At 28.6% G+C, this 24,597-nt stretch overlaps 3 protein-coding genes across 7 annotated transcripts; all 3 read left to right on the forward strand.

Moving 5' to 3' along the window:
* LOC106787444 (pre-mRNA-splicing factor ATP-dependent RNA helicase PRP16) lies at nt 1-6,325 on the forward strand. 3 transcript variants are annotated; one of them, XR_001381786.1, is made up of 9 exons: nt 1-681; nt 754-986; nt 1,219-1,502; nt 1,595-2,196; nt 2,279-2,422; nt 2,499-3,411; nt 3,702-4,377; nt 4,487-5,936; nt 6,023-6,325. XR_001381786.1 is itself a non-coding variant. In XM_014749790.1 (8 exons), the coding sequence occupies exons 1-8, from the start codon at nt 223-225 to the stop codon at nt 4,566-4,568; spliced, it is 3,393 nt and encodes a 1,130-aa protein (XP_014605276.1). In that variant the 5' UTR covers nt 1-222; the 3' UTR covers nt 4,569-6,325. The 3 variants fall into 3 exon arrangements, 1 of the variants encoding a protein (XP_014605276.1); XR_001381785.1 differs by having other exon boundaries at nt 4,487-6,091; nt 6,176-6,319; XM_014749790.1 differs by having other exon boundaries at nt 4,487-6,325.
* Nucleotides 5,687-7,722, forward strand: LOC106787427 (ras-related protein Rab-34-like). The gene is made up of 8 exons (XM_014749768.1): nt 5,687-5,749; nt 5,820-5,978; nt 6,038-6,091; nt 6,511-6,641; nt 6,728-6,792; nt 6,974-7,104; nt 7,204-7,411; nt 7,627-7,722. The coding sequence occupies exons 1-8, from the start codon at nt 5,687-5,689 to the stop codon at nt 7,704-7,706; spliced, it is 891 nt and encodes a 296-aa protein (XP_014605254.1). The 3' UTR covers nt 7,707-7,722.
* A 904-nt stretch (nt 7,723-8,626) lies between these two features.
* LOC106787445 (NADPH--cytochrome P450 reductase) lies at nt 8,627-23,372 on the forward strand. Of its 3 annotated transcripts, XM_014749793.1 has the most exons (11): nt 8,858-8,874; nt 9,039-9,108; nt 19,480-19,691; nt 19,767-19,959; nt 20,047-20,196; nt 21,021-21,145; nt 21,227-21,415; nt 21,558-21,796; nt 21,887-22,218; nt 22,355-22,845; nt 23,075-23,372. In XM_014749793.1, exons 3-11 carry the CDS (start codon nt 19,513-19,515, stop codon nt 23,217-23,219), a joined length of 2,043 nt encoding a protein of 680 aa, XP_014605279.1. In that variant the 5' UTR covers nt 8,858-8,874; nt 9,039-9,108; nt 19,480-19,512; the 3' UTR covers nt 23,220-23,372. The 3 variants fall into 3 exon arrangements, with proteins under 3 accessions (XP_014605278.1, XP_014605279.1, XP_014605277.1); XM_014749792.1 differs by having other exon boundaries at nt 8,627-9,108; XM_014749791.1 differs by lacking the exons at nt 8,858-8,874; nt 9,039-9,108 and adding an exon at nt 16,263-16,460.
* The last annotated feature ends 1,225 nt before the right edge of the window (nt 23,373-24,597 follow it).

The raw sequence follows: 24,597 nt of genomic DNA on the forward strand, positions 1-24,597 counted from the left end.
CATCTTTCCTAGTCAGTGCTTCAAAAAGTCAACAACTTAGCCTTTCTTCGTTGTATTTTTAATCGGCGTGTATTCTAATGCTGAGTGAAAGAAAACTTAATAAAATATTTATATTTTACTATATACATGTATACATATCGTTGTAAGATGATATAAAAATTCTATTAAAAGAAAACATTATAAAAATACACGTAAAGTTTATTAAATAAAAAGTTAGAAACTATGTCGGAGGATTCCAGTTTGTATAGGTTAGAAGGATCTGACAATAAACCTGGTGGCTTAATTATTCGAAAAAAAGCATCCGATCACACATTTAAAAAACCTCAATCTTCTGTTTTGGGCTTGGATAAACTTGCTGAAAAAAAACGACGAGAAAATTCGCAAGAACCTACAGAATCTAAATTCAAATTAGATACAAGAAAAAAAAGGTACAGATCTTATGAAGAGGAAACACCTACTCATACAGGTGGAGTAAATACCGAGGCACAAAGAAGATTAGAAACGCGACTGAAACATCAAAGATTAAGCGCCCAAGATAAGCATTCCAGATATCATGATCGCGACAGAGACAATAGAAAGGATAGAGACCGAGATAGGGAACGTAGTCGAAGCAGGGATAGTATAAAAAGAACTCCACTTAGATTTAAGGATGAGCCCCAAACACCCAAGTTTAGGACCAAGGTAATTTTCATCTATAGAATGTTTACGATATATCAATTGTAGAATTTGAAGTTATAATTATTATTCTGACAGGATCCTACATCCAAGAGTAATTGGGATGACGATGAGGATGAAGAACCCAAGAAATCAAGTTGGGATCATCCTACCCCAAATCTTTACGCTTCTAGAGATAGTCGTGACAGCGTTAGAAGTGAATTTACACCCTCGTACAAATATAACTCTTGGAACAAAGATTATAGACCTTCCGGTACTACGCCAATGATAGATGGTGAAGAAAAAGAACTATGGGAGGAAGAACAGCAAAGGTTACTATTATTTCATTATTTTATTTATTTTATTTTTAATCTTTTTCTTATGACTGATCCAATTGTAGAGTTGTATCACTGTCTGTACAGCGATACAAAATATATATTAAGACCTTGCACTATAACACATGTGACTCATGAGAAACACGAGTCCTACTTATGGTAAATCTGCACTAGATGCTTGTTTTGTGCACTTAATAATTAAAGAATTATATATATTTTTTTCCTATAGACTTGATAGAGAATGGTATGCATTGGATGATGGGGAAAACTATGCTTTCGCTGATGTATCAGAAGAATATACTCAAAAAAAGGAAATGGAATTAGAGGCAAAAAGACAAAAGCGAGTTTCAGCTCAACAGAGGCAAATAAACAAAGATAATGAACTATGGGAAAGAAACAGAATGTTAACTTCTGGTGTTGTAAGTTCCTTAGATCATGATGATGATCCGGATGATGAAGCGGAAGGAAGAGTTCATCTTCTTGTCCATAACGTAGTACCTCCATTTTTAGATGGTAAGTTATTCTTGTTTTGGAATGTATTATTTTTATGCTAATTGCTGATAATATATATAAAATACAATACAATGTAATCATTGATTGATTAGGACGAATTGTATTCACCAAGCAGCCAGAGCCTGTTGTACCCGTGCGCGATCCTACTTCCGATATGGCACTTGTGGCAAGAAAAGGTTCTGCATTGGTACGAGCATATCGTGAACAAAAAGAACGTCGTAGAGCACAAAAAAAACACTGGGAATTGGCTGGAACTCATATTGGTAATATTATGGGTGTACGTGACAGAAGAAAAGATGATAAAGAAGTTCCTGGTCAAGAAACAGACTTTAAAGCTGGACAGAAATATGCAAGACATATAGGTGCCAATGAAATTACCGGAGAAGCAAAAAATCGATCTATACAACATCAAAGAAGGAGTCTTCCTGTATTTGCCGTAAGACAGGAACTTTTGAATGTTATCAGAGAAAATAGTGTAGTCGTAATAGTAGGAGAAACTGGTAGCGGTAAAACAACTCAATTAACGCAATACCTTCACGAAGATGGCTATAGTCGCAATGGAATAATTGGATGTACGTGTCCCAGAAGAGTAGCTGCTATGTCAGTTGCTAAAAGAGTCTCTGATGAAATGGCTACAGCATTAGGAGAAAAAGTTGGTTACGCAATTCGTTTCGAAGATTGTACATCCAAAGATGTAAGTAATGTTATAAATTATTACATACTTTTTTGAATACAATAAAATTTTGATAACTTATTATTACTGTTTATTTTTACAGACTGTTATAAAATACATGACAGATGGTATTTTGTTAAGAGAAAGCTTGCGAGAAGGTGATTTAGATAGATATAGCGTTATAATTATGGACGAAGCTCATGAAAGATCTCTTTCTACTGATGTCTTGTTTGGTTTACTTCGAGAGGTAATGTTTAATATATTACAAATTATCTTATCTTCGTATAAAATTTATTTATCATTACTTTATAAATATTTTACAGGTTGTTGCAAGAAGACATGATTTAAAATTAATCGTCACTTCCGCGACAATGGATTCAAGTAAATTTTCCGCGTTTTTTGGAAACGCGGCAACATTTCAGATTCCTGGTAGAACATTTCCTGTTGAGATTTTACATGCAAAAAATGCAGTCGAAGATTACGTAGACGCCGCTGTAAAACAAGTCTTGCAAATTCATTTGCAACCAAAAAGTGGAGATATTTTGGTGTTCATGCCTGGTCAAGAAGACATTGAAGTCACGTGCGAAGCATTGAAAGAAAGATTAGCTGAAATAGAATCGGCTCCTCCACTTTCAATTTTACCAATATATTCTCAATTACCGTCAGATTTACAAGCGAAAATTTTTCAACGTTCTGAAGGCGGATTACGTAAATGCGTTGTTGCAACCAATATAGCTGAAACATCTTTGACAGTAGATGGAATCGTATTTGTCGTTGATTCGGGTTACTGTAAATTGAAAGTGTATAATCCACGAATTGGTATGGATGCTCTTCAAGTATATCCTGTTTCAAGAGCTAATGCTGACCAGAGGAGTGGAAGGGCTGGTCGTACCGGACCTGGTTGTTGTTACAGGTTATACACGCGTAGACAATATTTAGATGAGTTATTGGCCACAGGAGTACCAGAAATTCAGCGTACAAATTTAGCTAACACTGTATTACTTCTAAAATCATTGGGAGTTCAAGACTTACTTGCTTTCCATTTTATGGATCCTCCGCCACAAGATAATATACTTAATTCTTTATATCAATTATGGATATTAGGTGCTCTCGATCATACAGGACGGTTGACACCTTTAGGACGTCAAATGGCAGAATTTCCTTTGGATCCTCCGCAATGTCAAATGTTAATAGTTGCTTCTCAACTTGGTTGCACTGCAGACATTTTAATTATAGGTATATATTTTATAATATTTAAGTCTTATTAATATACTTTCACACACACACACAATTTATATATATATATATATATATACCTAAATTATGTGAAAACTACTACAAATTCTATAATATTATGATCTTTATTTTGTCAAGAAATTATCAATCCATAGAACAATTCTTATGCTGTTATTAAAACTACTTAGCTCTAGTTTCAATTTCAGATCATTAAATATTAGCATAAATTGTTCAAATTTTTATATGGTACAATTGCAATAATAATTTATCTTTTTTGTTTGTTATTACAGTCTCCATGTTATCAGTGCCTTCAATATTTTATCGACCAAAAGGTCGAGAAGAAGATTCTGATTCGGCAAGAGAAAAATTTCAAATTCCAGAATCAGATCACTTAACTTACCTCAATGTATATAACCAATGGAAAGCTAATGGATACTCTACGTCGTGGTGTAACGATCATTTCATACATGCAAAAGCTATACGTAAAGTCAGAGAAGTGCGTCAACAATTGGAAGAAATTTTAAAGCAACAAAAAATGGAAGTTGTTAGTTGCGGCACTGATTGGGACATAGTACGGAAATGCATATGTTCTGCGTATTTCCATCAAGCGGCACGATTGAAGGGTATAGGCGAATATGTTAATTGTCGTACGGGAATGCCGTGTCATCTTCATCCTACATCAGCTTTATTTGGCATGGGTTTTACGCCGGACTATGTCGTTTATCACGAACTAGTTATGACAGCAAAAGAATACATGCAATGTGTAACTGCAGTAGATGGACACTGGTTAGCAGAACTAGGTCCAATGTTCTTTAGTGTTAAAGAAACAGGACGAAGTGGTCGTGCAAAACGAAGACAAGCGATGCAACATTTGCACGAAATGGAAGGTCAAATGAAAGAAGCAGAAGAGGAGATGAAAGCAAGAGCACAAGAACAACTAGAACGCGAACAAGCTTCTGTTAAAAAGTAAGTTTTTTTTCAGTATGTTTGTATCAATTATATTTCTTTTTTTTTTATCTTTTATTCCACGTTTTTATTCTTCTTACTACTTTTGTTTTATTTTGTTTATTCCTAGGAAAGAAATTCTTACACCAGGCATTAGAGAACCAGGTACGCCTGCACCATATCGTAAAACTCCAGGACGTCTTGGATTATAAATAGATTCTAATATGTGATATTCACATAAATATTTAAATATAAATATCATTTATTTTGCATAATAGGTTATAGATGTTTATACCAATCAAATATATTAGAAGAAATAGCAAAAAATATGTAAATAAATATGCGTAAAAAATACAGCATCTAACGCAATAACTGTTAATGTATTTTGAAATATATTCGTTATTATATATGCACTAGACACAAAATGTGTTCATGCATATATTAGTTAAGCAAAATATCTAGGTCATTCATTATGCAAAGCAATTTTAGAGATCAAATATACATCTATTATCTTTTTAAAAATTACATAATTGTATAAACATACATAACCTACTTAATATATATGTAATATATATGTAAGTATTCTTATACAATTTCATATACATATGTGTTATCCTATAATATATAATTATAATTAAATGCAAATGCTGTAAATATATGAAATATAAAAACTCTTTTATATAATCTGCTAGATACTTACAAGGAAAAGAAAATGTTAATTCTATCGACATAAATACACATATTTTTAGTTTATTATTTTGGAATAATTTTGGTTAGAAAAAGAAAAACACTTTTATAATACTACATTTGTAAATAATTTAAAACATTGAACAATTTTATATAAATTTTTGGAACAAGTGACTACTTTAGCATATGTCGGTTATAGATACTTTATTAAATTTTTCATTATTTTGACTTTTACCCTATCTAAGAACGGTACCTTAAACTTTGAATTTGTTTTTATCGAAAAAAGAAACTATAAGACCGATTGTGCTAAAATTTTTACATTTTATTTAACAAACTACAAATGTAAAAAGAAAAGATCGATTTTTTTTAGCCGTAATATTAGAATACCTCTTTCAACGCTAATATGCCCCCAAGTACGGTAGGAAACATCTGCCACAGCAACCAATGTTTATGTTTTAGGACAGTACTCTCTAAGACCCTTGAATGACCAGAAATATTAGCATTCCTCGTAAAAGTATACTTATAACAGTGTGATGATATAACGTTAAAACATATTTGTTATTGTTTATTGTTAATTCACTAATTGATTATTTTCCATAAAATTAGTAAAAGTAAATTAAATGCATATATTTCATTGAAAAAGATGTTAGAAACACGTTCTGCCGTATTTAAATTAATGAAAACTAACGCTCATGAAGAACGACAAGTATGTAATATGCTTTATATTGTTTATTTCAATTTGTATGCATAAAATATAATAATATAATTATCGATAGATTCACAAATGGCCACCCCCATTTTCTTCAGCGATAACTCCTTATTACGAAAGAGATTTCAACGATGTCGTTAAACAAGCTTGTGCAGAGAAATCTTTTATTCTTCGAATATCAAAAGTAATTGTCATTGGAGATGTAGCGGTTGGAAAAACTTCATTAGTAAATCGGTATAATATAATATAAATTCAAAATTTGTTTTTCAGTGTAACACTTTGTAGACGGGAGATTATGATCGTGGTTCGGACAAGAACAAACGTCGAAAGCGAGAAACTGTAATTTCAGTGATCTGATAGACAGTAGTACAAAATAATAAATTAATTATTCTTGTAAAAATAACAATTACTTTATATTTTTAGGCAAATAACTCTATATGTGATTAGTCAATTAAATTTTGTCGCTACACATTTAAAAATGGAGCTCGCCTACAAAGTGTTAACTTAAGGAGCTATTCTGCTCAAACAATGCAAAAATAAAATTATTTCCGTGAATTTATTTTTCCATAAAAACAATGAGTTTTGGTTTAAAATTTTGTTGTACCTTTTATCACACCTTAGACTAATAGAAAACAAATTTCCGAAAAAATGAATGTTTGTAAATAAAAATAGCTACTTCCATCTCCGAAAAACTTTCTGTGAAAATTTTTCTAAATTTTCGGCCAGAATCACTCTTTTAATTTTATTAATTCAAACATTATATAAATAATATTATCTCATTTATCAGTTTTTGTCACAAACTTTTTGATAACAATTATAAGGCGACCATTGGAGTAGATTTTGAAGTAGAAAGGTTTGATGTTCTTGGAGTTCCATTTCACTTGCAAATGTAAGTGAATGTTTGAAATGCTTTAAATTCTTTCTCCTAAGACAAGCACATCGCATCGAACTGTAAAAATAAAATTATACTTTCAGATGGGATACAGCTGGACAAGAGCGATTCAAATGTATCGCTGCTTCCTATTATCGAGCGGCTAATGGTAAATTTTCTTTATATGCAAAAATTACACTGTATAATTGAATGTATTGCGGAAAAATATTACGTTTCATATTATCTTTCCGTAATTTTAATTTCAAAATAAGTCGTAAAATAAATTTTTGAATTTATAATTTGTCCACTGTTCTGAAATTCTAAAATTCTGAAATTCATCCATGTTACAGCAATTATAGTTGTTTTTGATGTTGGAAATTTACTAACTTTGGCACATTGTCAACAATGGTTAATAGAAGCATATAAAAGTAACACTAACTTTTGTCATGTTTTTTTAGTTGGTATGAAAAGAGATTTACTGGTAAGATAATCTAAATCTAATTTCACGAAAGTCTGAGTAACTATATTTATTTTTTATTTCCCCTTTTTTAAACCTGACATTTGGTTTATTTATTTTCAGTCGAACAAAGTATATGAGATTATTGAAAATCGTGCGATAGATGTTGCGAATCGAATGAGAGCTGAATATTGGACAGTTTCAGCTAGAACTGGAGACGGAGTTAATGAATTGTTCGCAAGAGTTGCTAGTTTATGCTTCAATGCAATGGTTTTACGAGAATTAGAAAATAATAAAATAGTGCCAATGAATATCGGCTCAGATTTAATAAGTAGGTTGTATTTTGTATACTTTATGTAACTTTGATGTCACACAATTGTGCTGGTAATTATGACAATATAGTAAATCGAAAAATTGAAAAAATTGATTTCAAATTCAGAAAAAATGTTCAAACAAAAGAAACATTTGATTTGGTTACGGGAGTTTAACGACTTTAAACTTCCACTTTAAACACGTTTATTTTCATTTTTGTCCTTTTTATTTTAGCTTTGGAAAGTAAATCCAAGGAAAATGAAGACAACATTAAAAAAAAGATTAGATCGAAATGTTTCGATTGTCTCATATAAATATTTCAACGAATCGACGAATTTAAAATAATTGATCAAAGTAAATGGACCAAGAGTACGAAGTTATGAACTATTAAATAAATTAATTTCATTTTTTTCTACGAACAATTCGACTAAATGTAAGCGATATTTACTTTATAATTAAATATTTTTAAGTATGCCATTAATTATGATAGAAAACAAAGTCAAAAAATTGGAAAAATGATCTATTACAATTATTAATATTATAAAATAAATCATAGAATCAATTTTTTCCAATTTTTTGACTTCTTATTAAGAACCCATAAGAACCAGTAAAAGCTATTCGAAAAGTTTCAAATATAGCGCGCATTTGGTTAAAACTTACCGTCATTTCCGTTAGAATGTTCAAGTTGACAACTGAGTAGAAAAAAGATAAACTAAACGTTAATTTCTGTTTCCTTATTAATATTATTTATATTATAAATAAATTGTGTGTGCATCGTAATATTATCGTCACAAATAAGAAAAAAAAGAAACTAATAACAGAGGGACTCTCATTTATGAGAATTTATTCGTAAAACCCAAGTGGAAGAAGCATAAAAATCGGGAGTATTTTTTTTTCTTGTGGATTTGTACGTACTGCAACCTTCGGAATCTTTCAATCATGATAGAATCGATCTACCATCGTTATAGATCATCATCGATCGTCGTCATTATTCGTCGTGACTGAAATTCTTATTTCTTTTCTCCTACTCTTCTCGACTCATTCGTTCTCTCTTACTCATATGTTACACAAATTGCGTATAGAAAGAAATACGTTACAATACACATGCCATGCTCGTAAGCATGCACACATGTTAGATGCACTAGCCCACAACACACACACACATATATATATATATAGATATAAAAACTTAACGTACACACATAACTGTCCTGCGCTTCTACTCCTGTCGGTTCCTTCCAACTTTCCGTCTTTAAAAAGAAGAGCTTCGATCGGTTGATCAGTGAGTCGAGTCTCTAACCGTTAAATTCTTTGTACTCGAAAAAAATTGTTTTATCCACCTTATCCACTTCCGGCGTAAAGAAAAATTGATTTCTTTTTTCTTTTTTTTTTTGAATTTCTTTTTTATTCTTTTTTATCCTGTTTTAAATCTCTCTTTTTTATTCATCTCTCGTTGGTTTAAAAAAGTGCATCACGTGTCTGGTGAGTTGCAGAATCATTCTAGACGTGCAATGAATCATTTTAACTGTTTCTTCTTGGTATCGCACAGTGTTTGTTAATGAAAGAATATAAAAAATAAGAAAAATAGAAAAAACTTTGAAGATATAATAGAAGCAAAAAATTCACATCGTGATCGTGTATTTCAGAAGAATAAAGAAAGAACAAGCAGCTTTTCAAAAATTACCAACACTCATCGCGAGTTCAACCATTTCTTTTGTAAGTAAACTTAATACATTACATTCTAACAGGTGGCTATTGTGAATAAGATGGAGAAAGGAAGAAAGAGAGAGGAAGAATAGGAGAAAAAGATAGATGAAACGATAGAGATAGAATGATAGTAGATAATGGAGGGAGAGAGAGAAAGAGAGGGAGAAAGAGAAAGTGTGATGTCGAATTAGTAAAAGATAGACGAAATAGCAATAAAAAATGATGAATAAAACAGACAGAAAAAAAGTAGTGTCGTCTAGGTAGAAAAAAATAGACAAAACAAGTGATATAATAGTGGACAAAACAGATAAAAAAACCAAAAGAGCGAGAATAACCCATATAGAAGTCGTATACCATACGACGATACAAATTTATATGGAATGACAATCGCGCCAAGGCATCTAATAATGAAAAAATTAAATTTTATCTATATACATACATGCCTATACATATATAATTTTTCAATGAAATTTGTTCCGTGATTTGCAAATTATTCATTTTGTTAACACAAACTCTACTATATCTTCTTATTTCTTTAAATAGTTTATATTATATTGTTAGAAATATCCAATTATTTTTTGTATAAATATCAATTTTGTATTCATCTATTCGTTATTTATTATTCGATATTTTTTTTTCACGTATGTAGAGAATCTTTTTGAGTGAAAAAAGAAAAAATCAACTGATCGATATTATCTTTTTATTCTCAAAAGATATACTTTTTCTTTTTATCACACATATTTAAAGTGATATTTATTTTAATCTAAAATATTGAATTTGTCCATCTTATTCCCAAAGAAAAAAACTCTTACCCTTAACAACGGTTACGAATAATGAAATTTAATAATAGTTGTATTCTGATTCTTTTGAATTATACATTTGAGATAAGTATAAGATAAAAGTCAGAAAAGAAGATCTAGTTTAAAAAAAGATTTAAAGTTCATCGTAATGCATTCATACCTATGGGTCTGCTTTCTCTATATTTCTTTTTTGCTTTTATTTTATTTTAAAAAACAATATAATATAAAGATACGAGGAGTAAGTTGAAAAATTGTGAGACTCAAAAAAATAAAACACTTTTACTCATTTTTTTTTTAACAAATTAACTACCACACAAGTTTAACATAATTTGCCGTCGAGGCTATAATTCAAAGATTAGATATAAAATAATGTAGAAGATGACGCAACAAGAAGTGCAATTTTAAATCTCAATAGAAAAACCAATTTTTTTTTTTAATGTTCATATGTATTGGTATCAATATGATTAGTACACATAGGAATTATATATACGGAATGATATCGGCTCAAGATAAGATGATAACTCTTTGAGCAAAATTTTTATTAATAGATTAAAATTGCAGTTCTTATTACGCTACCCTATAGTAACGCTGGTCACAGATAACTCAAATGGCCCCATTGAAAGTACAAATGCCACGTCATAGATGACCTACGTGATAGTCAACGTGTCAATAAAAATGAATTTAACCAAAAAATACATTGTTTCTATGTTAAATTCAAAACTTTTTTTCAACCCATCTATGCATATCGATTCTAGACAATTTATTTACTTGCAAAGAAAGATAAGAAGAAAAAATTATTGAAAACTAATTTAATTTAATCGGTTATTAATGTTCTTTTTTTTACATACTTTTAAGATCGAAAAATCAATGAGGTCGGGTTTAATTAGTTGGTGATGCGGTCGCGGATGTTGCGGTTTCTGATTTTTCTTCTTTCTTGAAGAGATTTTTCCAAAGGTCTACTATATATGGATTTGCATCGCACAATGTCGGCCATTTCATTTTCTTTATATTATCATTGTCATTTGTATTCAATGTTTTTTGTACTTTGACCCCACCGATTCTGCCTTCCTTAATTTTTCCATTCTGAAATTTTGTTTCATCACATCATTCAAATATTTTTAATATTACAACCAAATGAATGATATATAATACTGAAAGAATTCGAACTATATAATTATTTTTAGTTATGTAACTTGTTCAGTATAATATACTATTTATTGCATAATATAATAGCACGTTACAGTCATAAAAAATGATAAATAGAAATAAAAAGAAGAAAAGAAAAGATTGAAGTACTTTGAAGATTAGATTTAAAAAAGTATTTACCGGGTTCTGTACTCAATTTATTTCGATATTTCAAAACTAGAATTAGTAATTGTTACGAAAACTTTTTATCTGCTTCCTAATATTTTTCGTCTAGCTGTAATTGTTTCTTTAATTGTTAGTCGCAGGCAAACATCTATTATCTTTATAGTTTCCACATCACAATAGGAATCATAATAATTATTTTCATTTAATTTAGAATACGAATGTAATTTAAAACGCGCGATTTATTTAAATTCTCGAGAAATAATAATAATTTCTCGAAAAGTGTGCAAAATTTAGATAAATGGCTTTTCTCAAAAATTTCTCGAGAAATAATTTTGAAGCAGAAACAATAGTTAGTCACGTGAGACTACAGAAGAAGGTTATTATTTTACAATGAAATTACGAGATTTGACAAATATGGCACAGGATTAAAGAGTAGGAATAAATCTCAACTTACTTCGCAATATTTTATTGATTGAAATTTGGCGTTATTGCTTTCTGATGATTTCGACATGACAATTCCTTTCTTTTCTCATTTAATTAAATCTTCAATGATACAATTAAGGTGTAAGGTTAATTTGTACTCTTATACAATTATGAATATTTACAAAAAAAAGATTTCTTAATATATTGTATTTCAAATTATCTTCTCGAAACACATGAGATCGATTAGAAAAAATTACATTTATAATTAGGGTAAAAGAAAACACAGTAACTTACTTTAAAAATAATGATTTATGTTTAGATGACTATCCCTCGATCATTGTATATACTAATATATTCGCGTAACGATGCATGGTGATTATTGCATATTTTGTTTAGGTTCTAACTTGATACAATATTTTTCATGGCTTTGAGATCAATTTTACCTTTGTTATATCTCTTTTTTATTTATTTATTAATATTTGGACAAGAATTGATTTAGATAATTTCTGGATCAAGTGATAAAAAATTTATGTGCGATGTTGGAAGCCATTTTTTTTTGGTGTCAAAACAAATAATATTTTTCCTTGGCTATTTCCAACGAGCTCGATATAACAGTGAACGATCTAACAAAAGAATATAAACTATATAAATATTTGAATTATCACTGCTATGAAATTTCTCTAGAAAACAATTATAAATGTAACTTTACTTATTTAATTAAATGCTTAATATCATGGAAACTAAAACAATGATGTCATTGCGAATAATCTCTTTAACATATGACGCATTCGTATTGAAATGAATTGAGGAAGATTACACAGAAAATTAATAACATATGGAATGAGTATGTAATATTTGCTGACGAAAACAAATTCAACCTTTAAAATTTTTAAAGAAGTTTAATAATGTGGCAATAAGTAAATAAAAAATAGTATTTCAAGAATATAAAAAGTGCAGTAAATCGTGAGGGACCTATGATTTAAGGTTACATTTTTTTAATACACTTCGAAGCTTGATGTTACTAGCATTATGAATTAAAATCTTTGTATATACTTAAAAACAATTTACTTCGAAGTGCCAAAAAAAACCGGAATAATAGTAATTCAATAATAATAATGCAACTGTAGAAAATGACTGTAAACTGTTACAAAGAAATAGCCGAAAGACTATAGTGAAAGAACCCATTGGATTTATTAAATTTTTTCACTATATATAATTTGATAAATAATCCATATATATCTTGAAAGTATCCTACGCATCCTATAATGCTTACCGTTATAACTATTTGTTAATATTTATGAAAATAGGAACAAATAATAAAGAGGAACATAACAAAAAAATCTTTATCAGGACAAATACCCCAAGCATGAAGCACGCGCATTGTGCAAGATTTCTTATTAATTCAATGACTTAAAATTCTTCATCCTAAATCAACCACTGAATTTTAATCCCACTGACAATTTATGGGATGAATTAGAGAAAAAAATTTGAAGAATTCCAATTGTTTCAATAGCTGAATTAAAAGAAAAACAAAGGCTGAGTTTTGAAATAATTGAAATATGAATTCATAAAGTTACTTATCACTTTTGTGACCGAATATTTGTGAAAGTCAATGTAGATAAATTCTTTTTTTAATTCTTATCGCTCACGCAAAACAATTATATGAGTATTTATAAATATCTACCATGTCTTATGTTAGTAAAACCTGAAAATAATTAAGATTTGTATAATTTATTTTAACATTATTCTCATTCGCTTTCATTACCACAGAAAAATGTAAGACTTTCTCGCTTTCTCCGTTTTTTTTTTTGCTCGATGCATTAGTGCCATAATGAAAGTCGATTTTTATATTGATACAAAGCTTTAATGACATAAGTCATATATACTGGGTGATTCGGCAGCGCTATTACCATTTCAGTTATATTTCCGTTCTTTTGTATTTATGTGAGAAAACAGTCAAGACAAAGTTGCACCAATTTAAATAGCACGTTCGATGATGGAAAGAATTTTTTCTCAAAGACAATTTTTTAACGAGATGACAAGAGACTAGGTAATCATGCATATACGATTTTGCATAAACAAAATAGAATCATCCACCTTGAATTTTTCATCTTTTTATTTTTAATAATTTTTATTTAACTTTAATCAATAAAACGAAGGTTTATTACAGTTATATAAATAAACAAATATTATTTCAAAATATTACGCAAATAAACTTACTTTTTGCTCAATATTTTTTCTGCAAGAATGTACAAGAAATTTACTCATACAAAAAATATCGTAGGATTAAATTTTAAAATTAATGTTAATAAAGCGATTACTTAGAAATGTAATCTGCTATACTTGAATAATATCGAGTAAAACAAGATAAAAAACATAATAGCATTTTGGAAATCGAACACTAATATCTTCATTCATTCCGAAGAAACTTTTGAAGATGACCTTGTTATTATATAATCTAGAAAATATTTCCCGATTAGACGGGTAGCGTTAGGTTTGGTTAATTAAGTTTGTTCTACTTTGTTCACACTATAAATCTACAGTATTATCATAATAATTATTTACATTCTTTTTTCGTTTAATTTCGTCTTGATCTCTAAATATTTAAAAGATCTTAAAATTTACGAATATATTTTAATCTTCACTACAATTGTAATATATATAAAAAAAGCAAATAATTACTACTACTTTCCGCATGACAAGTATATTCGTCAGTCACAGCTAATTGGATAAAATATGATCAGAAACTGAAAATTAAAGTCGGTTCACCGCGTGCTTTCGAAACGGCTCTGTACTTACAATGAGATAACAAATTGAAAATCATTCTTCCACGAAGAGTTAAAAAAATATGGTAAACTCATCCGCTTACGAGAGTTTAATATACCTTCTATACGTATTTTCAATGAAAAAATACGTAAGGAAATTTTTTTTCTTATCATAAAATCAATTAGTGTATTTTATTGACTGTTGTTGATTATCATTTACGTCGTTATATAAATAAGTTCGTCATCATCTTTTTATCAGAAATTGAAATACAATAATTACTAAATAAAAAAATGAGGAAAGAATTCGTATTTAACAATAAACAAAAAAACAAAATAAGATAAACCGCAAATTCTAAAGCATTTGAGCATACTGAAAAACATTTAAAGCAATTTAATTATTAGATTATTGTTTTGTATTTATTTGTATGTTTCATTTTATTTTTTTTTCCGACAGAGATAACGTTTGTTTACAATTTTGTGTAACTTAAATATAAAATCAATCAATGATTTTTTTTTTTCGAAATATTTTGCAAACTCTTGAAATAAAATATGATTGTTCGAGCGAATGATCTCTAACATATATTTGTACTCGTATTGCTCGTAATATCTCTGAAAAATCGAGAGATTTTACTTTAAAAACAATGACAAAACGAACAAAGAAATAAATTAATAAAAACAGAAGGAAAAAGTTGAAGAAAAATAAAGAATTCTCGTCTTTAATATTTTATTCAATATTTCAATTCATAGTTCGCGATTGAAGAATATTCATAATTTCCATATTTCTTCCTTGAAATGAAAATTACTTGACTTTTTAAGATCTTATCGTTTAATAATTATTCTCATTTAGCAAAAATAATTATACTACATAATGTATAAAGTAACAAACGAGAGGAGTGCATATATTATCTACAGTTATGCTAATTATTACGTATACAATCAGGGACAAAATAAATGAATAGGTTCTAGAAATAATTATCAAAGTTGACGGTATGTAGAACATGGAAGTGCTTCTCGTGATAGGGAATATTAGAACTTATAGACAGTATTATGACTGTTGAAAAATATGTTGGTGTTATTAAAGAAAATTTCAAATTTGTAGCAATAAAAATGGCTCTCGGTAAAGAATTTATTCCATAACGAGGATATAATCCTAAATATACTGCAAAAAAAACTTCAAAAATTATTTGACGATTCTAGCATTAAATTATTACAATGACCATTGTAACATCCAAATCGAAATTCGATATAAAATTAATGCAATTTTTTAACAGAAAGTATATGGAAAATTAACGGATTTAAAGTTTTTTTAGACAAACGGAAATATAGAACAGATAATTTTAACAATTTTAAATAAACGTTCGAAAGTATTTATTAAAATTATCTAAATAACTTAATAAATAATATACCACCTCGAGTAGAACTAATAATTTTTGCAAAAAATGATAATATCAAGTATTAATTAGAAAAACTGACATACATATCATTGAAATGTCTACTTACTTTTGTTTTTTTCTAAATAATTAATATACTATACGGATATATAATAAATAAATTTGTATTGCCTAATAATTTTAGCAATAGCCAATTCTAATACTTTTTCACTTATTCTTATATCCGACTATATAAAATTTATGACCGAAGCAAGTACTAGGTAGGAAATGACTTGTTTATTTGACAAATTCTTGCTGTTACATACAAATGTCACGTAGATTTTAGCAAGTTGAAAGAGTAAATAGATGGACATCAATGACACGTGACAACGACGACCAATGAAAGTGCTAAAATTGAAAGAGGAGTGGGAAAAATAAGCGAATAAATCGTGTTACGAGCGCATGCGTACAACAAATTTTCGCCATTTCGACGCGAGGGAAATTGTCACGCAGATGGTCTTTTAGTCGCTGGTAGTGTGTCGATAATCGTAGTTGTGTTCTGTTGTGTTGTTTCTTACTTTAATAATCAAAATATAACCCCTTTTATCTATATCTATTTATAGAAGAGTAAACTTTCATTATTTTCTAACGGATTGTTTTGCTCACTTATCATTGGTGAAATGGATTTGCCGGTAATTATTATTATTATTGTTAGCTTGAAAATAATTTTAATTATTTAGAAATATATTCTTATGATAAGACGATTATATTTAAGAAAAAATATACAAAAAATGTAAGAATTCATTGATAATTATCGGAAATTATTTTCCAAGAATCGTTTATCACTTACCGAATCACGTGATCAAATAAAGTATATTAGTCGTATAATACACTAATTGTCATAGATAAGGGCTTTTCTCTTATTGCGTTTTAAATGACCTATCCATCTACTTATAATTCATTAAGAGTTATGAGAATGCGCAAAATTTTGATATTATCCAAAGTTCATAGTTCATTTTATTATCTTCGATTTATTTTCTTTTTTATTTTCAATATACGCATTGAAACATTTTAGATGCTATGCAAGCACATTTTTTGTTTGTTTTTTTTTTTTATATATATATAAACGAATAATGTAAGAAATTTATATAAAAAAAGGAAATTTTATTTAAAGGTACTGCCTGAGAAAACCAATTGTACATATATCAAGTTTACACGATAAAAACGACAGTCGGAAGAAAAAATTTTTATGATCATTTTATCTCTGCTGATAAAGATTAGAAGAAGAGGTTCAAAGTGCAAATAATCGAATTTTTAACTCGAGCTATACAATACTACCGATAATATTTCAAGGATAAATGAAAAGTGTTCGCGCATGTTTCCGTTCAAATAATTTTGTTCTTCTAACGATTGTATTTAAAAGTCCCTCCGTACGACTTTGAAATCACGTGCCAGTATGTAAATTTTCTTTTTTGTTAATCTAATTTTTATTCCAATATGACGTACACGTATTTGAAATTTTTCGTTTGGAAACCAATAAAAATTTATGGCTATTATCAACTTTTGCTTCAAATATTGAATTTAACTTACAATTAGTATCGTTTTAAATCTTGTCAATTCATTGTTAACTTACAATTATATAAATTCGTAATTCTAGTATTAAATACATCAAATTAATAAAATAAATTGGATGTAGATTTCATTAGAATACGTGAATTTGTCTAAGTATTGTTAAATAATCGTACAACATACAGAATCCGATAATAACTCTGTCCTCCGTATTAAAACATTTAAAAGAAAAAGTTACACTTTTACAAGGGGCAAATGTAATGGTTGAAATAATTCGTTTTCAAAATCCTTTTATTACGAAATTAAAAAATTACCAATGTTTCTTTTTAATAAGAAGTCCTATTTTTTACTGTTTTGTGATAACCGGTACTAAATCAGTTTCAGCAAGCTATTAATAAAAGTCATTCAAGCTCACATGTGGTAATAAAATAAACTATTACAGAAGATGTTTAAAATTGTGACTATTTGTACTGTAATGATAGGGCATATCAACAGACAATAAGATGTGTACATTTCTTAGCAATACCAAGATTATACCTTTATTTTGATGCAAATGATCACAATTTCAAACATCTGTAATTGTTTATGTTATTACGATATTTAACCTCTAATGACCTTCAGTAATAGCTTGTTAAACTTTCTTAACACCGGCTATTGCAAAGTGGTAATAAAAATAGGTTATCCCATTTGAAAAAATGAAGATGACCCTGAAATCTCCTCTACGTCACCACCTACGCAAAAGATATAGGCATCATTGTACGTCCTCCTCTATGCCATATCTAGTTCTGTATCAAACATTTTTTCATATTATTATAAATAACATAGATATTCAAGGTGAACAAAGTTATTACTTTATCCTGTATATTTTCTAAATCACGCAACTCTCAGTATTATCATTTGGAATATAAATATTCTAAAATTAAATTACTACTATATATATCTATTATCCATAAATACTTTATTGTTTATTATTATTATATACGAACATTCAAATTTCTTTAAACTAGAATAACTCTTTCTAAAAATGGATAATCTTTGTTTAATACTATTATAATTTTTAGTAGAACGTACAAAGTCATCGTGACGCATAATACCACTCGATAGAATGAATGATTAAATATGATTGTGCAATAAAAATTGTTATCAATTGATATTACTACTTTTTGATATGTAGTCAATAGCAATTTTTTTCTTTTTTTTTTCTCATATCAATGTAACGCAATTGTCATATTAAACGTCACATTAAACGTCGCCATTTATAAAAACTTTATGACGTGTATAATTAATCGATTGTATAATCTATTTCACATAGGTATAATTAAAAACAAAAGTTATTTTGATAATATTGCAGTTAATTAATAAACAAAATTGCAGGTTATGTCGAAATAAAACGCAGAAGAAACGCGGATGAATTTTGAAAATAATGATACCGCAAAATAATGCCAGATGATATCACGCTTCTTTTACAATCACAATAGAAAGTAATCTTTCGTAACGAACATCTCTTATTATTAAAATAATAGATCCGTTAATTTATTAATACATTATCAATCTATGTAATAAAATTTAATATAATTTTTATTTAAAATTTAAATGACAAATTAATAATTATAAATTTAATACTTGATGTTTTTTAACGGCGATTACTTTTCCCCTTCAGTTTTTTTTCTAAGTACTTATCAATAGGCAAAAAATCTAATCTACTTAATAACAAAGCTCCATTCGTGATAGAAGAAAAACTATTAAAAAAAAAAATGATGGAAATAAACTCTGACGCAATTTATAATATAAATATTAATTGTAAATATTTGACCCTGAGTACTCTTACGACAATACACTATTACTAATCTTAGGTTACTGTATAGTAATTCAATCGTTGTGAAAATGAAAACAAAGCATTGAATACATTGTATTTTCGTTTATTTATATTTTATTACAATATCAGAATATAACAACTTCTTATTGTTATTCTTACTACTTTTAATTTGTTGTGAAATAATATTAATTAATCATTTATCGGTGCTTCTGCTATATATTTCTCATTGATACAATAATAGTTATCTGCAATACATATAACATGAAAAATTTATTTAACGTATTAACACAACTTATGTAATTTATATCATTACATTCTGATTAAAGATTGCAGACGCATCACAACCAAAGGCAGTAAGAATGGCTGGTTCTCCAGTTTTAGAAAATGAGAACAAAACTGAAACTCTGGATGATACTTCTTATACTATGCTAGATTTTCTTCTACTCTTAATCATATTTGTGACAGCTTTGTGGTGGCTTTTTATGCGTAGAAATAAACCAGAGGAATTCACACCTCCTCCTAAATCATACTCCATTCAGTAAGTATCATCATATTTATCAAAGTATAAATATAAATACTCTTCTTGTATACAATTATTTTCTCCTTTTTAAAGACCAACATCGTTTACATCGTTAACACCATCGGAAAATTCCTTCACAAAAAAGTTAATATCGTCCGGACGTAGTTTAGTCGTATTTTATGGTAGTCAAACTGGAACAGGTGAAGAATTTGCAGGCCGATTAGCCAAGGAAGGTATCCGATATAAATTGAAGGGTATGGTTGCAGATCCAGAGGAATGCGAGATGGTAAACAATAAATCTCTTAAGATTTATAGAATTTACAGATCGGAATACATAACATGATGTTTATTATTATGTTTTCATTATTAACAGGAAGAATTGACGCATATGAAAACGATTAAAAATAGCTTAGCAGTATTTTGTTTAGCCACGTATGGAGAAGGTGATCCTACAGACAACGCATTAGAATTTGTTGACTGGCTTAAGAATGGGAATCCAGATCTTACAGGGTTAAATTATTCAGTATGTATTATTTTACTTGCGAACTTTAATTTATTTGTAAAAGATATCATTCTTTAACAAAATAATATAAATACAAAATTGAATTTTATTTACATCATAATTTATATCAAAGATTTTATTTACTTTTATCTACATTTGTTGATAATGAAAAGATAAAATTTTCTAAGAACATAAATCTCATTACGATCGCAGTATTAAATAACTATCTATCCGGAAGTTACGTCATATCTCCTCTTTCTTTAACATTGGCTACATAACCTTTATGCTCTTACTGATACGAAGCAATCATAGTTATATTTATCAGTTTAAAACGAAGTGGAAGCACACACAGTGTACACAGCTTATACATATACATTTTACATACAACTTTATTCACTTTATTTATAATATTATTAATTTTAAATTTTAACATGTCCATTTAAGTTACATAAGCACTTATATATATCATGTGCTATAAATGTATTTTTACATTCAAAAGTAACTTATTAGTTTTTTAAGTTCAGAGATAAATAAAATTTTTATTTTTATGTGATAAGATTAAAATTATTTTCTCATAACTGTTGCATATTTGGTAAAGTAACACATAAAAAATACTATATATAATAATTTAGTGAAAATGAGTTTTCAAACTTTGACTCGTGTAATAAACACTATCATCCATCGGAACAGCGCCACGTTGTGTCGTTCTTTAGTACTATTTCGCAAACTGGAAATTGAGGTACACAAATTTAAATTTAAATTATTTTAAAGTCACCAAAATTATTAAGGAAGAAGAAGATATATTCTAAACAATTGTAAAGTATTTTCTTTCATTTTTTGTATAGGTATTCGGACTTGGAAACAAAACTTACGAACATTACAATGAGGTAGCCATATATGTCGATCACAGATTGGAACAATTGGGAGCTACTCGTGTTTATGAATTAGGATTAGGCGATGATGATGCTAAGTAAGATAATAATTATTGATTTATTTTATATTATGATAATGTTTATAAATATTTATAAATTATATTAACTTTGTATTATAGTATAGAAGATGATTTCATTACTTGGAAAGACAAATTTTGGCCAGCTGTTTGTGAATACTTTGGTATTGAAGATACAGAAGAAGACGTCAGTATTAGACAATATAAATTAACGGAACATGTTGACATTTTACTTGAACGTGTTTACACCGGAGAAATAGCACGTCTTCATTCTTTCAAGATTCAAAGACCGTAAGAACTTATTCATACAAAATATAATATTTTAAAAATAATATAAATTATTCATTCGCCAAATAAGATTAACTTCACAAAACAAACTAGCGAACGTGTCGAGTTTAATGAATTTTTATTAGTTGTATTTGTCTTTATATAGACCATTTGACGCTAAGAACCCTTTCTTGGCACCGATCAAAATCAACAAAGAATTACATGGTCCAACATCCGATAGATCTTGTATGCATATTGAGTTGGATATAGAAGGATCTAAAATGCGTTATGAATCTGGCGACCATTTAGCTGTATATCCTGTCAACGATTCAGAATTGGTTAATAAAATTGGAGCAAAATGTGGAGTTGATTTAAATATTGTATTCACTCTTACTAATACAGATGGTATGTGTGCTTTAAATAGGAATTAAATATATTATATATTATGTAACAGTGTAGAATTTTATATTAATTTTTAAAATGTTGTCATTTCAGAGGAATCCACTAAAACGCATCCATTCCCGTGTCCTTGTACATATAGAACTGCCTTAACTCATTATTTGGATATAACCAGTAATCCTAGAACTCATATTCTAAAAGAATTAGTGGAATATGCTAGCGATCCAGTTGATAAAGAGAAATTACAGTTGATGGCCTCTACCACCGTTGAAGGCAAAGCGGCCTATCAACAATGGGTCGTTCAAGCAAACAGAAATATTGTACATATCTTAGAAGATATTCCTAGTCTGAAACCAGCTTTGGATCATTTATGTGAAATTTTACCACGATTACAATGTCGTTATTATTCTATTTCTTCGTCACCAAAGGTATGTCGAAGAAATATCTTTTTTTAATTTGACCAAGTAATAATTTGTCCTTTTTGTATTTCTACGATATGATTATTTTAATATAAGCGTGTATTGTATATATTGAAACACATGATATTGTTCTTCTTTGTCTTAGCTTCATCCAAATTCAATACATATTACCGCTGTTGTCGTGGAATATAAAACACCAACGGGTAGAATTAATAAAGGCGTTACAACCAGTTGGTTAAAAGAAAAGCATCCTTCAAATCCACCCTGTGTTGTTCCTATATTCGTAAGAAAATCACAATTTCGTTTACCACCGCGATTGTCTACCCCAATTATCATGATTGGACCTGGAACCGGTATAGCACCGTTTAGAGGTTTCATACAAGAACGAGACTTGGCCAGGAAGGAAGGCACAGAAGTGGGTGATACGATATTATATTTTGGATGCAGAAAGAAGATGGAAGATTATTTGTATAAAGAAGAATTAGAAGAATATGTAAAAAATGGTACACTGACATTGCATACCGCATTTAGCAGAGATCAGCCTGAAAAAGTATACGTAACGCATTTACTTGAAAAGAATAAAGATGAAATATGGAAAGTCATTGGTGAACAAAATGGTCATATATATGTTTGCGGGTTAGTATAAATTAAAAACTTATATATATACTTATACCTTTTTAATCCTTTCGTTACTAGCGACTCATATAGGGATCGTACCATGCGACAATACGTATTTACGAGCGAATTTATATGAAACGATATTCGCGTCAAAGCATGCCGTAACGAAAGAATTAAATTGATTCTTTTATTTATTAAATATATATTTATTATATAGACATAACTCAACAAATAAATTTGTTTACAGCGATGCAAGGAATATGGCTCGTGATGTACATAATATATTACTAAAAGTTGTCACAGAAAAAGGAAATATGTCGGAAAAAGAGGCCTCAATGTACATTAAGCAAATGGAATCGCAGAAACGTTATTCCAGCGATGTTTGGAGTTGAATTTTATTTTATTACTTCAATACCTTATAATTTTATGTCAAATGAAATTGCAATATTTGATATAAAACCAATACGTGAACGTCAGGCACTGACTATATCTATGTAAGCTTTTATATAAGCTATTATAGTTGGATAAAATAATATCTTACAAAATAACTTTAATCTTATTATCCGTATAAAAATATGAAGTAAATATAATTGTTAACACGTTGCCGCAAATGACGGCATTTTTAGCGCGATATGAAGACAAATAACGGTTACAACATCGAGAGTTTTCATGGAAAAACACTCAATTTATATGGCAATCATAAACAATTGAAAAAAAATGTGTTTCTGAGCACGATCATCAAATTAAAAGTGTGCGGCAACGTGTTAATCAATTTATACAGTATGCTATTTATATATATATATATATATATATCTTCTTCTTCCTCTTTTTATTAGGACTTTGTCCTGTTATAATAGCTTTTTTTATTGCTATTTCTAGGAGCGATATATTCTATACATATATATGTTACAGTAAGCCATACAATTCTATATATTAGCATATTAAAATATATCTAATTAAATTTTAATTACCTTAACACATTGTTAATACTGTTTTAAATAATTATTTTCATATAAGTATACGGATAAATATATGTATAGAATGTTTGAGGATTTTTCATACAAACGTTGTGAGCGTATTCTACGTTCAAAAATAAGAAAAAAATATTGCATAGATCATTTAAAGCTTTATTCAAAAGTTATAGTGTAAATTGTAAAACTGTTTAAATATGTTGTTAAAAATGTTGCCTGCATACGAGAACATAAGTATAATACCGCTGTAGTATACTTTTTATGACATAATGAATTTGTTGTGGATTTCTATTAATTTCTGCAGCTGCATCCCTAATTTGTTCCACCATGTCAAGTTTAGCTATCTCAGTTGCATAAACTTCTTATTTTAGTTTTCTCCACAAATAAAAATCTAGCGGTGTGAGTGAGGTCAGGTGATCTAAGCGACCAAACTATTATTTACAAAAAAATATGTTGAATCGCTTCAAAATAGTAAACAACATACGTAGAGCCACTAAATATCATCTTTCAGTAGCACATTTAAACAATTTTACCATTTGTTATAACTTTTAAATAAAGCTTTAAATGACCTATGTTTATATAGCATTTTGTTCTTATTTTCAAGCGTAGAATACGCTTGCAACGTTATTACGAAAAAACTTTAAATAGTTTATAAACAACTAATATACTATTACTTTCAATCATGATAATTAAATTATTAAAATTAAAAATTAAGTAAATAGAATATGTCTACCATGCTTCAATATGCAAAATTTTATATTGCATTGTACAATAACTTCTTTCTGTTTGGAATCCATTA

Source organism: Polistes canadensis, unplaced genomic scaffold (assembly GCF_001313835.1).
Source record: "Polistes canadensis isolate GaletaPanama2010 unplaced genomic scaffold, ASM131383v1 scaffold_101, whole genome shotgun sequence".
NCBI lineage: Eukaryota > Metazoa > Arthropoda > Insecta > Hymenoptera > Vespidae > Polistes > Polistes canadensis.

Excerpts from the sequence above, each read along its gene's own strand:
- LOC106787444 (XM_014749790.1), top strand. The coding sequence starts at position 223 with ATGTCGGAGGATTCCAGTTTGTATAGGTTAGAAGGATCTGACAATAAA. Across the intron at positions 1,503-1,594 it reads AGTACCTCCATTTTTAGATG|GACGAATTGTATTCACCAAG; the intron begins GTAAGTTATTCT and ends TTGATTGATTAG. Across the intron at positions 3,412-3,701 it reads TGCAGACATTTTAATTATAG|TCTCCATGTTATCAGTGCCT; the intron begins GTATATATTTTA and ends TTGTTATTACAG.
- LOC106787427 (XM_014749768.1), top strand. The coding sequence starts at position 5,687 with ATGTTAGAAACACGTTCTGCCGTATTTAAATTAATGAAAACTAACGCT. Across the intron at positions 5,750-5,819 it reads ACGCTCATGAAGAACGACAA|ATTCACAAATGGCCACCCCC; the intron begins GTATGTAATATG and ends AATTATCGATAG. Across the intron at positions 7,412-7,626 it reads TATCGGCTCAGATTTAATAA|CTTTGGAAAGTAAATCCAAG; the intron begins GTAGGTTGTATT and ends TTTTTATTTTAG.
- LOC106787445 (XM_014749791.1), top strand. Across the intron at positions 19,960-20,046 it reads ATCCAGAGGAATGCGAGATG|GAAGAATTGACGCATATGAA; the intron begins GTAAACAATAAA and ends CATTATTAACAG. Across the intron at positions 21,797-21,886 it reads CACTCTTACTAATACAGATG|AGGAATCCACTAAAACGCAT; the intron begins GTATGTGTGCTT and ends TTGTCATTTCAG.